Below are 14,322 nucleotides of genomic sequence, written 5' to 3'. Positions count from 1 at the left end.
TGTTAACTACTGAAACAGTTCGTGAATGGTTATTGTAATATTGTGAGCGCTTTATACTCGAACTTTGTCGTAGCATTTATGTACTCACGTCTAGCAAAGTATTAAAATAAAAACGTATATTGTCGCCTTCCTAGTTTATATTTTTAATATAATTACCATTTTAGAAAACCTTTTGTATGCATGTAAATATAACAATTATATTTATAATTATATTTATAATAAAAATGTGCATGTAATTAAAATAGAAATGTTCTGATTCTTAAAATTGTAGAAATTTATACCAGTCAGCGTTACTTAACCACATTCATGTAATTGCTTTTTAAATGCATGCGTCATGTTCCATTGATACCTATAACACATTACATAAGATAACTCCATTAATTCACACCCGACGACAATAAACGTTAGCAAACGTTTGTATGAATATTTTGTCGACTATCTTACCGATAAGTCAATGTTATACAGGAAGACCAATTGTATTTGCAAATCATACTCCAAATTATATTTCCGAATTTTAATTCCAATTTTCATCGATATTGATCATCTTTTCTATCGATTCCATTTACAATTATACAAAAAGTAACAACTCAAATGTAAATCAAATAAATTTATCATAAATAATTCATACATTCTTTTTACCGAATCGATTTCAGCGACGAAATTACCTTTTCCTAACGTTTCATGATTTTCTAATCCTTTAGACAGATTTCCATTAATTCAGAACTTACGAAATCTACTTCTTTCTTCTACTTAATGATATTGCAGATCGATTTCGATCAATTTCGACACTCGAAATAATCTAGTGTGAGACTATAACCATCGGTTACAATGGTTAGATCAGGCTCATTTTCTTGCGCATATGGAGACATTTTTGTATTGCTGAAGCAGAAACATATCAAGAAATACATGTCTTTTACAGTATCGCTGAAGATTGCAATGCCTAATCATATAAAATATGATATATATTTATGATTTATGTCTTATAATCTCACAAGTACATAATGTATACTAATATATTCTAAGGTAAAGGATATCAAATACCAGAGTCAGAATCTGAAAATAGTAATTAAACGACAGACCTATTTTGCAATAGAAGAAATTCTGAAGGCATCAATATCTTCCATATCTTTGAAAACCTAATGAGTATTCTGGGAACTAACTGTGTAATACTTGAATGAATCTTATCTAATCTAATGAATCTTATCACCTGCTTATCACATAATGTATTAAATGTATTTTTATTCAAGAAAGAAGATTAAAGAGACAATTTACTAATACAATTTTTTTATGCCTAATAACCGTGATATTAATAAAATTTAAATTTAGATTTATTTATTATTATAGCAGTTTTATTAATAGTAGTTACTAAGTATATACTTACTATAGTACTATTTAAGATAGCACAGTTATAAAGACTTATATTAAATAGTAGATTAAATTGACATTTTTGTGAGCACATTTAAAGAAATAGAACCTAAGCACAGATTTATTTTACTCACTAAACATTATCATAAACACAATGATACTAAGCTGCCAACTTTTTATAAATACATGAACATCCACAATCTGTTTATTAAAAATAATCTTATAGTATCAATTTATTTCAACGGAAAGCTATATCGTACCTTCTATTCATTCTTCTATAGAATCAACAACGAAACGAGCAATTTGTTGATAGATCTTTCTATGGCAAACACTTCGACAGTTCGTGTTCACTGTCTGCGTTCCAATTGCAGCTTGTCGAAGTTCATAGTCGATGGACTTATCGTTTACCGATATTCCACTGCGTAGAACGTATCTATCCACAAGAACGTCGAATTGTTCATTGTACAATGTTTAATGCTTGCCAGGGTGAATCGTTCGAAGCGTCCATCGAGTAAGAGTCGAATATTCCTTTGATACAGTAATAAACATGAAACTGGACCAACGAGCCCTAATTTTCCATTTAGGTACTTCATTATCAGTTCCTCGACCTATTTTAATCGATTTTAACATAATGAGGATCAATGATGTTATTAGGTTGACTAGCATATGAAATGTTATGAAATGCTGGAAATGCTGGGAAAATACTACCCATTAAATATATTGTCCTATCATCAATTATTTTTTTCATTAACTATTTTTATTAATTACCTTTTTTAATTCCATGTTTTTAGTTCTCACATATTCCAAGTTATTGAATTTCTCAACGCATACAACTTGAAATTATATTTTGTTAATTCTTAATATGAAAAGTGCAACTGAAACTAGTCAGTCATGTTATAATTTTAGCATGTTCACCTGTAAGGCTGTAGGTATCATAGAGTGTCAGATTCGCACATTTTTACTGCTTACAAATTATGCAGCATTCATATGCAGTTCATTCGGTTTATTAAAATTCTCTTCACAGCGGCTCGTGCGAGGAAGATAACGTCGTTCAAAGTGGCACAACGGTCTGTGTGCCCCTATCACCGCCATAATATGCAAATCCTCGACATTATCTATGTTTATGGATTCTGAATCGGCAGCTGTTTAGCCTCGATAGTAGTAAATAACTACAGGTCGCATAACCGATCAGGAACATTTACCGTTTAAAGTTTCCTTATTAGGAGAGACGAAGAGAATTTGGAGCTTAAACATGCAGTAACTTTGTCTTGAAAAGCTTCCCATACAATAATAACTAAGACAGATATTTAGGTGATCCCATTTAGCTGAGCCACCCTGTATATTGATTGTTTATGTACAAGAGAGTACAGCAAAAAGAAATTCTTACAAACTCACTAGGAAGTTATTAAATTTGATACACATTGTGGTAATAGAAGACAAGATGGAGCAAGCCAAAGCTCCGGAGTTTACTTTGACAGGTGTCTGTCTCTATTATCTACACTTATAAGCTAAACGACGGTCGCCTATATCTTAAAGCTCCGTTATTCTGATCGTATTTATTTGCTCCATCAACATAATTTAAGCACCATAGAACAAACAGGAGGACTTTACAATCTCGGTTTTAAATTTCCAGACGCTAATTTTATCCTCATTAAACGGTATATTAATACTACTGTGCCTGATAAAGAGCTACGATTACTTTAAAAACTTATTAAAAAATAGCTAAACAATCCACTAAGACATTAAGAAATTACAAAAAATCAAAAAATCTACCTGTTCCTTTTCCTGCTGGTTCCTCGGCCAAAGGGTAACTGTTAAATAAATCTCGCCCAAATGTTGTTTGGGCCTATTGTGGTCTTTCAGTTCCAGCATGACATCCTGTGACTGGCCTAGGTCCAATTGCGTGAGATCCAATTGCGCTACGCCCATAAAGTCATCCTGCAGGCCCCAGTCGTAGTCGAAGACCTGTCGAAACGACCAAGGTCTTTTGCTAGTCAAAAGAAAGAGCAAGAAGAAACTGATAAAAATCCCGGCGACCATCTCCAAACATTCTAGGACGAATTGCAGAGCGAATAAAAAGAACACGATCTATGGAATAAATTTAATTTTCTTTCAGAATTTTTCGTGGGTGGAAATTTTCGTGGACTAAGAATTTCTTTAGAATAAATTCATTCTCTTTTTTAATACACTGAGAGATTGAGTTGACAAAAGCTTGAGAAAAATTTCATTAAAAAGATTCTTAATAATCTTATATGCATATAACTTGTATAACGATGTAGAATTTACCTTGAATGTTAGAGACTGGAAAGGATCCTCGATTGGCAGAGTTACGCTTTCATCCCAAACTGGATTCAGGTCGCGGTGAACGGTCCGCGACTTGTGCAATAACCGACCCCCGCTTTTCACTTTCACGTAAGGATCACTGGCTCCTGAAATACACAATTAGTATCCTGTTCTTCAATTCCATGCCAAACAATAGTTATTTGCTTAATCGAAATTTTATCATGATTTTGGGTAACATTCTACGAAAGGTGGATTACATGAAACTGGGGCGAGTCCTTTGATAGAATAAAACCGGAAAACGTTGGGCTTTGGTAATATATGTATCGTGATACAACCTTGCTATTTCTCTAAGAATAAGTGGTACTCTTTCTACATGGGTAGAATATTCTTCATGTGATGGAGGAAGGTTGAAAACTAGGTACTACATATTCGAAGAACAAGTATTTTATACTCTTTTTTTTTAAAAAAAACAAAAGTGGCAAGTTTTTATATTTTTCAAAATTAACATCATACTTAAAAGGAGAATACATAATAATATTAGAAATTTTATTACACTATTCAATTACAATTCTATTACACTATTCAATTGTAAATTACACAATTTAAATTACACAATTATAAATAATTGCTTCCATATTAAATTCATGAAATCTCTCATACACAAAAGCTACTTCAACTAATCAAAAGGACTGATCTAGACTAATTTGCCACCCTTTCACAGCTATTCGCGCAGTTCTTCAAAGACAGCTGGCAGAATCAAAATACACAGGCACAGTTCTACTTTCGTCCACTTATAAAGGCAGAAGAAGTGAAAAATGAAAGTTTATCTCACCGCATCTATCCATAGCAACAAGGTTCGCCCCTCTTTTGATGTGCAAACGAAGCTGGAAGAAAGCATGCTGCCTCAACGCTAATTCTCTTCTACGGGCGAGTTCCTCCTGAACGAACGAGCTATCATCCTGGCTGATCGATCCTCGAGCTTCCTCGTTCGAGTCCTTTGAGTGCTGGAAACTCAAGGATCCTTTCGAATATGCTTCGCTGCATTTTCCAGGGCTGTCTTCCGGTCTCGTCACGACATTCTGCCTTCCTCCGTATACCAATGGCGACTCTACGTGTACAGAAATATCAAACACGTTAAACACAACGTGTTGATCATATAGTATGCAGGATGATTTTAATTTTGGTAACTTAATCTAACTTAATCTTAATGTGAACTAACACCCCTCAGAGGATACAATTTTCTGCTATTTTGGTTTTTCACCAAGATTTAACTTTGAATTACTACGTTGAACTTTTTACATAGATTTAAACGTAACATTTCTACATTCCACATTAAAAAATATGTAATTATTATAATAAGTGGGTTTAAAAATTAGTATACTGAAGATTAGTATTCTTAAAGATTATACATGCACATACATAAATGTATTTAGCATTCCTTTAATGTAAACATGATTCCAGAAAATACATTTAATGAATATTATTGTGAATAAATATTGTTGAATGAACGAAGTCCTTCAGCAGATAATTAACTTTAATCTAGCACTCGGTGTTTTCTTAAAACTGTAATCACAATAACTTCTTAAATAACAAGATGATATAATAATTAAATCAGAAAGTGTTTTCAAGTAAATATTTTTGAAGGAACTCTGTTCAACTTAGAACACTGTTCAATCAGATATGTATGTAAATAGTTTATTAGCTTGTGCAGTACACAGGAAAGCTTTTCAGTTTAACACCAGTCTAATAATGATGCACAAACGATAGAAACCCCTAGCACACGTTTCGCAGATCAATCAATATAATGAAACATAAACGACCTGCTCGTATCGATCCCCTGCATCAAACGTGCGCGACCTGGCTTTCAACATTTGCAAAGTTTTTCTCTTTTTCATAACTTGATCAAGAACAGAGAGAAAAAGTTTCCCCTGCTGCGAAACAAATTTCAAAGTTAACATCCATTGAGCCTCGTTATTACTCTACTCGAGGATGATCTTTTTTATGAAAGCAATCCACCGTGACAGTTTCATCGTTCTTTGTTCGATCATACTTCAGCTAATTGAAACTTAATTTTTTCCATGTGCTATATTGTTATGTATTGTACGTGCACGTGTATGTATTGTACTGTGCATGCTGAATGTTCTTATTTACATTTTCATCTTGTTCGTTTACACCTTCGACTTGTGTGCTTAAAATTTAAGCTTACTATTTACATATATTATCAGTTTATCTATCTTCCTATTGGTTTCTTTGTCTATTTTGCTTATTTAATTGCTTATTGACTTGTCTGCTTATCTACTTGAAATTGCCAGAATTCTTTCAAGACTATTGGAAAACCGACCATAAAACATAAAGTAACATAAATCGTATTATATTTTCATATTTAGTATTTTCTTGTATTTTATATGCGTATGTAGTTCTTTAGCAAGATGCATACTGCTATGATTATAAGTTCCTGCAAAGGGAAATTGTTATAATTTATCTGTATTAGAAATGAAGCAGCGCATAAGAAAATAAAGGATTTCTAAATCAAAAAATTGTTACATACAAGAAATTGGATACAGTAATGTAATACCAATCAATGATGACATGATGATGAGTTAATTGGTCCTCTAATAATAAGTTAACAAGTCTAGAAATGATTGAAAACAAAAAAAGACAATATATGTATTTATTTATTTATATAATATAAATATTAATTATAATATAATATATAATAGATAAATAAAAATATTTATATACCTGGATGAGTGAGACAGTGTCTGGCTGGACTCTGCGTAGCCGACGAACTTTTACTATGCTCCGAAGAGTAATCTGCAGCGTAATCGGATTCAACACCGTGAGATAACGTGGTACCGGCATCTTTCGACTTTTTCCGTTCTTTGCTTCTATTTCGACCCCACCGGCTCTTCAAGGTTGCGAAAAAGATGTGTGTACGTTGCGCCACCGAGGTGGCGTGCCGATGATGCCGATGATGATGGACGACACCAGAATCGGCTTGTTCACCGCGTCGTGACGGCGAACTGCTGTCGTTGTTCCGGAGCTCCGTGGCGCTTTTCGAGAGCTGACGGCTCCCGTTCAAGTTTAGTCGGGATCTCTCTTCCACAAGTCCGCTATCTGGAAAATTATTCTTCTATGTGATACGTAATTCCTTAACAGAATATAATATCGAACGTATTTTCAATACAGCCATGTTTCACGAAAAACAATCTCATCATAATACATTTCGCATACATAATACATAATACATATCATAATATAATTGTTCCACGAAATACATAAGCACATAATAATGTCTTATACATTATTAGTAATTCGTAATTAGTAATTAGCAATAAAATAATAAAATAACGTAATAGTATCGAGGATCATGTAGATTGTAGCATCATAACTCATATTCAATACAAGTAGGTTATGTTCATACGCATTAAAGCTCAATTTTAATCGGTTGACTGCCATGGCGATTACACATTAGCATTTGTGATGGCGCCACAGAAGTCTCTGTCCCTCTGGAGTGCATGCAATAGTGGTGCCACAGGGAAAATTAGTGGCCAGAAATATCAAAGCTGTCAGTAGCGTTATAAGTACGCTGTGGATAATTGTTAAAATTATGTATCTAGTATTTTCATGAACGCAATTAAAGCAATGGAATCTAACAGTAAGCGAAAAATCGTTTCGCTCGAAACGTTTAAATACGTATTATTAGTAGGCACGATATTTTAAAAATTTATTAAATTGAGAATTATTTAATTACTATTAAATAAAAATAATTTGGAAATTATTTCATGTACATTTTTTTAATTTCAAATTTCCTGTAACTGTGCAAACATTAAAATTGATAATTTTATAAATAACAGTAACATAATGATATACAATAATTATGAATATTCGTATACATATAAGAGACAATAATCTAGCTTGGAGTATGATTTTATACAAGTACGATCCATATTAATAAATGAGCCAAAAGAGAAGATAATAAGAGCAGACTTTATCTGCAAAAAATTGCTGTAAAGCTTGTAAACGTTCGACTGAAAGAACGGAAAGCTCCGCGTATCCATCCCGTATACAATATCGTTAGTAACGCGATCGATGTCCAAGAGCATGAGAAAGCCACCTGAGCCTTTAATTCCTCCAATGAGGTCGTTACAATCACGTTCACAAAGGCGTTTAATCACTAACAACGAGAGGGTAGTTACGTTGCAATATTCTGCGACAGAATTACGTTTTATATGTACTTACATTATTAGTGAACAAACTATGAAACCGTCTAAATCTTTAGCAGTTCTAGAAATCAAGATACTATATCGATTTTGAATAAACCATGAACTCGTTCGAGAACGAGAAAAAGTCCAGATAAAACTAGAACATCTGACAAAGCTATCACTCACGTATCTAGAACTCATCAACCAATATGAAACATATATAGATATACATAATATGTACATATGCATAAGCATATATCTAAGGAATTATTATGCAAATACAACTTTTAATTCACTCCTCTCCCATAAGAATTTAATATTATGTTACAATTATGTTTGTCTTACATTTTCAATGCATTCCATCTGCAAAACATTCAAAACATAAATATAATAAACAAAATGTAGATAGCTAATATTATGTACATATCAATAATAAAATTTATACATTGAATAATGAAATACAATAAAATATAAGTAATGAGATATCAATATAATATAAGGTTAGGAATGATAAAAAAGTTAGGTACATGTATCTAAGTAAAAGTCTCTTATGGCAAGAGGATACCAAATTATTCAGGCATGCATTGAATTCAAAGGTTCTGGGGTTAAGTGCCATGCCATGTCTCAGAGACCTCTTACTAGAAGGCACCCACTCACCCCTTCCCCATAGTCAAATCTTCCAGGAACAATGTTCCTATTCTTGGGGGCAACACAATGTCGGGTTCCTTGCCATATGTACTGTGTACATAACCGAAGACTCACACGCGTCTTTCAAGCAATTAATCCCATGACACCTGATAGCTATTTGGTTTCTCTAGCTACTCTTGAACATTATTTACTCTCAGAAGAATTTTGGTCAAATGCAAGTTAAATATGCTAGATTTGTGATAACAGATTTTTCTACGAAACTATACAAGAATTAATTCGTATATAGTAACGTATGTTATCAACAATTAAACGTGTCAATCTACTTAACAGTGAGATTTTTAAATTATGTAAAATACTATACAATATAAATAACAAAATAATACTGATAAACTGCTACAAATGTGATTTATTTAATATAGATAACCTAAAAGAAGAAAAATAAAATATTAATAATTAAAATAATAAAAATAAAAAACTGATTTTAATCAACTGGTAAAATATAATGTCCAAGTGTTTATTTGGAAATACCATTTCACCTTAATAACACGGTGTACCTATTACATCTGTATAACCTGCGTGCGCATGCAACCAGCTTATTAAATATACGCAATTGCTGGTCAAATGGGAGATCTGTCTGAAACTTTTACAAGATTATTTGGATTGCATCAATATGGCTTAACATATTTTCAAACAAAGATGTTAATAACCAATGGCTTACGTTAGACGCACTGTTATACAACATATGATATAATTAATGGTACAACCACGAAGAAAGCACAGTCTATGCGACAATACGTATAATGTTGTGCCACATTAAGTTATAGAGTGATCGTACTAGTCAGAGTAGCGACGTTAAGAATTCTTTATAGGATTATCTTGAAAATTAGGATTTTCTAATATATGTCTTTTATAAGATTTTCTATAGCATTATATGTAATATATATAGTGTAATCATGGATTAAATTGACTAAAATATGGCGATACATACAATGGCGCTAGTAGATACAACAACCTTTAAAGTCGTTCATAGGAACATCTTAGAGGTTAGAATTATCTTATATTTTTTTGTAGACATTTCCTATAGCACAGTATTTGAATATCCATCATATAAAACTTTTATGTTATAAATACATACATATTATTATCTCCTCTATGCATCTATATATCGTATTTCATCATACATGCAAATCATTCTAAAAATACAACGGGAAGAGAAACGACATTTAACCAAGCTGCAGAAACGCCACAAAGCTTGGTAGAGTGAGTAAATTGGATATAATATAGGGAATTAGAAACACTCGATACCTCGCTTAAAAGGTTATTGATGTACAGTCTCTTTGTAGAGAGATGGGTTTGAGGACGACAAAGAATACAAGAAAAATACATTATATTTATTTCTATGGGAACTAAATGGAGGTAATATTATGAATACCTAAGCGATATTTTATGATCCAATGATGAAAGAGGAAGTGACGTTGCATGGAAAAATTGTTTATCTGTAAAAAAAGCAGCCAGTTATCTCTTACTCTGTTAACTAAAAGTTTCTATAATAATATAATTACTAGATTAAAATATTTCTTTTTTAAATTATATTTGTAATTACAAGATGTACATTGTGATATTTTATGATTCTTTTTAAAAATTTGGTTAATAATTGTTCATTTTAGATTGTCGTCTAATATTATTTTTCTGTTGAATCGTACAAGATGATTTCATAAGAAAGAAAGTATCCAGAGGGAGGAGAAATGTAATTCAGTGTGTTCAATGTTATTAGATTTCGGCCAGATTCGTCGGAAACGAAAATAACACATCGATCCACGAGAGAAAACGGATTTGATAGGGAATGGTACTATTACAGGATATTGCCCTAATCTAATTGATTGCGGATAATGGAAAATATGTAATTCTAATTTTCAAACCGAATATAGTTGCAAGAAAAGAAACAATGAAAAAAGACAAGCTTGTAATTTCTGTTTTTTCACGAATTACTCTATGCATGATATATATGTCAGAATCTTACTATATCCTTAATTTTGAATCAGCACATAATTGAATACACAATTGAAGTACATAAAATGACACATGCAATTTTAGGTGCATCAAACAGCGCCACTACTGGAGAGTTTTAAGAGGCTGCATTTCTTCCACCAACTATGCTTCTAGCTCTAACTCAGGCAAGTAGTATAACAGACGATTAAGTTGACCAACTGTGATTCCAATTCATACCCATAATAAAATTTCTAATAAATTTTCACTTTTAGTTAAATTTAATATAGATTTATGTATAGATCATAGATACAGAAATTATTACATGTGATTTACATATAATATCTTAACTGTACACTTAACTATGATCTCAATCAAATTTAATATGTAAAAAGAGCATGTAAAGCAGTGGTTTAATTCGATGACACAATGACAATCGCAATGGAGCAAAATTTAACGGTTTACGTAATCGCATAAAAGTACATTTAACAGTCATCACCGACAATGCAGCCTCGTTGAGCCTTGTTGACTGTGATCACATGAATCCAGATTTTATCTCATAGCGTTTAAGTGAATCAAATGGGGAAAAAATCGAACTTAACGAAGTATTTGTAGAGTGATTGAAATAACTGGATACGACACAATGACCAGATTTTATTAACCCGTGAATGATTAATTATAGGAGAGTCAGTTTTAATGCGATTTCGTCAATTTATAAAACAGATAATTCATAAGAGAGATACGATATTATGTAAATTATGAAATATTTAGCGATGAATATCGTATTTTATATGTCGAATATTTTCGATTTATATAATTTTTGTAAAGAATTAGAATTGAAAAATTCATAACAAAAATGACCCTTTGAATCATAGTCTATATAGGTGACATAGCAAGTTAGGTTAAGTTATTTAATATTGAAATATTTAGTTTTAATTTGTATATTATTTTGATTAGTTTTAATTTTGTATATTATGTGATAAAAAGCATTACGAGCCTACAGTCGATAACATCTATCGTGCAGTCAATTAGTTATCATTTTCTCCAAAATGGTTCCTAATGACTACGAAACTACTGTGAACGTTCCTGCGGACTTTGTTCCGCTGAGAGTGTATTAGAGTTAGAGTTGTATATATACATATACTTGCACGAATAGTGGTCCATACCGGATTACTGATTGGAAATAATCTATCGACCTATAAGATTCCCGTAACCAATATCTTTCTAGACTACTCTCTACCGTGATTTCATTGAAATTTGGAAAAATTACCGCATTCGAAAAAACAATCTCCTTACCGAAAGGTTTCTAGAAGGAATTGTAAAAACAAGAAAACCTAACCTTTTAAAGAGTACATTTAATAATAAAGAAAACAATAAATAGTCTAAGAAAAGGGTAATAAAACAAGTAATGTAAAAATATACATAAAAAATTATAATAATAAAAGTATAATAGAAGAATAGAAAAAACATTAAAAGAAGTACAAGGACACCAACAATACTAACAACGAGCAACACCATAGAGAAGATACGATATCAAAACACAAAGAAAAATAGTGCATTTTCCATATGAAAATACGACAAAGGAACTTTAAGATATTTTCAAAGACAAGGTTCCTTTAAACTCTTTTAAAAGATATCCCAGAAGTCCAGATATCCTAGGTATCCAGAGGACATCATATGTCAAAAGCACAAGACCGGAAAGCTTTAGGTGGATGAAGTTGACTTACAAAGTCGCCAACGTGAAAATGTGACACAATATATATACGGAGTAAAGAAAGAAACTTAAAGAGAAATACAGAATTACAAAAAAATCTTCAATGCAACTTCCAAATAAAATCATGCCCAAGCACCAAATAAAAAAAAACCAAACTAAAGACAACACACAAAATCACCAATACTTCCAACCATTACTATATCATCATTTATAACAAAGTCGTCACTTAATCAAACTCTTTAGAACTCCACAAATGTTTCTCAATTTTCAAGCAATGTACGAACAGCATGGTATTCACTATCAATTCTTTTGTATTCGGTATTTATCTAGATAATTGGAGGAACTGACCTAGGTCAATATACAATATCTAGCATAACTCCCGTACCATAATTGACAGCAATAGTCAATAACAAAGGTAGAGGACAAAAGGTTAGGAGGATTAGCGCACTCACCCACTTGTATCTGTTCACTGTCCTCCGACCCAGCGAGTAGCTCGACGCTCTTGCTCATCTTATCCACCGAATACGCGGTTTGTATATCGAAGCTCCAGCTCGCGAGCCTTTAATCTCTTCTTGAAGTGCGCCAGTCTGCCGCATGCCGACAGCATGATTTCGTCGGGAGATCAACGAACCTAAGGAGCATCGGCAACCAGCCGCATATCCCGAGTTTCCACGGGAACCAACCTCACTTTCAGATGATCCTGGATCCCGTCAATGCTTCCACGGCTGCTCCATGCTTTTCGCGATTCAAGTTGACGCGATCAACTGCCGTGATAGATGAAACAATCGTGAGAATGCGATACCATGAATTTTCATTTATACTAACATTCGAAACTTTAGGTACACATACCCTATTTCTACTATAAACATGTCTGGCAAAATTGAAAACGAAATACGTAGCAAACACGAGATTTGTGCAGAATTGTGAAAAAACAACGCAAGATGGCGGTACGGTATTGTTCGCATTTGTATCTGTTTCGTAAACTTTACTATAACATATTTGTATATTTTTATATTAAGTAATTAACAATTTTAATAAATGCAATTGCTCGATTGTTATTAACTACTAAGAACGTTAACTGTTATATTAACTAAATATATAATGTTATATGTACGTTTATAAATAAAAAGCACATAGACTAGACAAGACTTAGAAGAAAAAGGACGTGAAACAGTAAAATTGTATCCCCCAAATTGTATCTACAAAAACCCCAAACTCCAAATTATAGCGATGAAGATCATTTTTCAAACAGTAATTAGTCAAATTATCTAAATTCAAACAAGTTAAAATCATTTTACTAGTATAAACTTATTACTTACTCGATACAAGTTTCTACACTAATTATTATTAAACAGGTTACATGACTTCAATTTTCTTATATTCATGTATTTAGCTTCAAACCAGTTTATTGTTGTATACCTATTACCTTACTTACAATTAGTAAAAAATATGGTTCTATATTTCAAAGAAAATTCTTTCAACTACCAACAAACAACAAGGAGCTGGATCTAATCTAATGTTATTTAACTTTATATTTGTTGACATTGATCCTCTAGGTCTAATTGATGTTAGATATACGCCATTCTAGATAAACAATTCTATGATTTAAATTCAAACAATTTCAAGTAAAATTACATTGGACAAAAAATTAAAATTAAGTAACCTGACTAATCGGAAGACTTGAATAGTTAGATAGAATAAGACAATCACAGAAGAAAGATAAGATAGTAGTCAAACGCAGTACATGATTAACCTTCAAATGGCTCTCAGCCATCAATATCTCTGACCTCTAACGTAAACACACGTACATAAACGCACAGCTTCCTCTGCCGTATCGAAATTTGTTGAATGTGCACGGTCCAATAATTTAGCATCTGTTGCCGTCTGACTTAAAGTAGAGGCCAAGAGTATTGACTGGTTAAGGGCATTGCTCCTCCGTTGCTTTACCACACTGATCAATACTATGTAATGTAATGTAAATGTTATATATAATACGTATTTGGTTAAATAGATAAACGTTAGAAATATATAGAAAGTGGTCTCGATGTATTAATTCACGCCGCTACGTACGAGAACGTACCACTACAGTGAATACTGTCTATAGTTGTGCGTCTGTGGCAG

At 32.4% G+C, this 14,322-nt stretch overlaps 1 protein-coding gene and 1 long non-coding RNA gene across 3 annotated transcripts in view; one reads left to right on the top strand and one right to left on the bottom strand.

The window, feature by feature from the left end:
- The window catches only part of LOC126869109 (multiple C2 and transmembrane domain-containing protein), a 41,185-nt gene that overhangs the window by 16,827 nt on the left and 10,036 nt on the right, over positions 1–14,322 (bottom strand). For both annotated transcript variants that reach the window (XM_050625301.1, XM_050625310.1), the window contains exons 2-6: positions 12,654–12,965; positions 6,391–6,765; positions 4,481–4,756; positions 3,652–3,794; positions 3,139–3,330 (exon numbers count right to left, since the gene is read on the bottom strand). In XM_050625301.1, coding sequence (XP_050481258.1) covers positions 3,139–3,330; positions 3,652–3,794; positions 4,481–4,756; positions 6,391–6,765; positions 12,654–12,711 — 1,044 coding nt within the window. In that variant the 5' untranslated portion in view covers positions 12,712–12,965. The remainder of the gene's footprint in view (positions 1–3,138; positions 3,331–3,651; positions 3,795–4,480; positions 4,757–6,390; positions 6,766–12,653; positions 12,966–14,322) is intronic.
- On the top strand, positions 6,837–11,427 carry LOC126869810 (uncharacterized). Its single transcript, XR_007691008.1, has 4 exons — positions 6,837–9,761; positions 9,845–9,917; positions 10,276–10,464; positions 10,596–11,427. It is a non-coding gene; the product is annotated as an uncharacterized LOC126869810 (long non-coding RNA).

This window comes from Bombus huntii, chromosome 1 (assembly GCF_024542735.1).
Source record: "Bombus huntii isolate Logan2020A chromosome 1, iyBomHunt1.1, whole genome shotgun sequence".
NCBI classification, from domain to species: domain Eukaryota; kingdom Metazoa; phylum Arthropoda; class Insecta; order Hymenoptera; family Apidae; genus Bombus; species Bombus huntii.
This window is presented reverse-complemented; position numbering and strand designations above follow the sequence as displayed.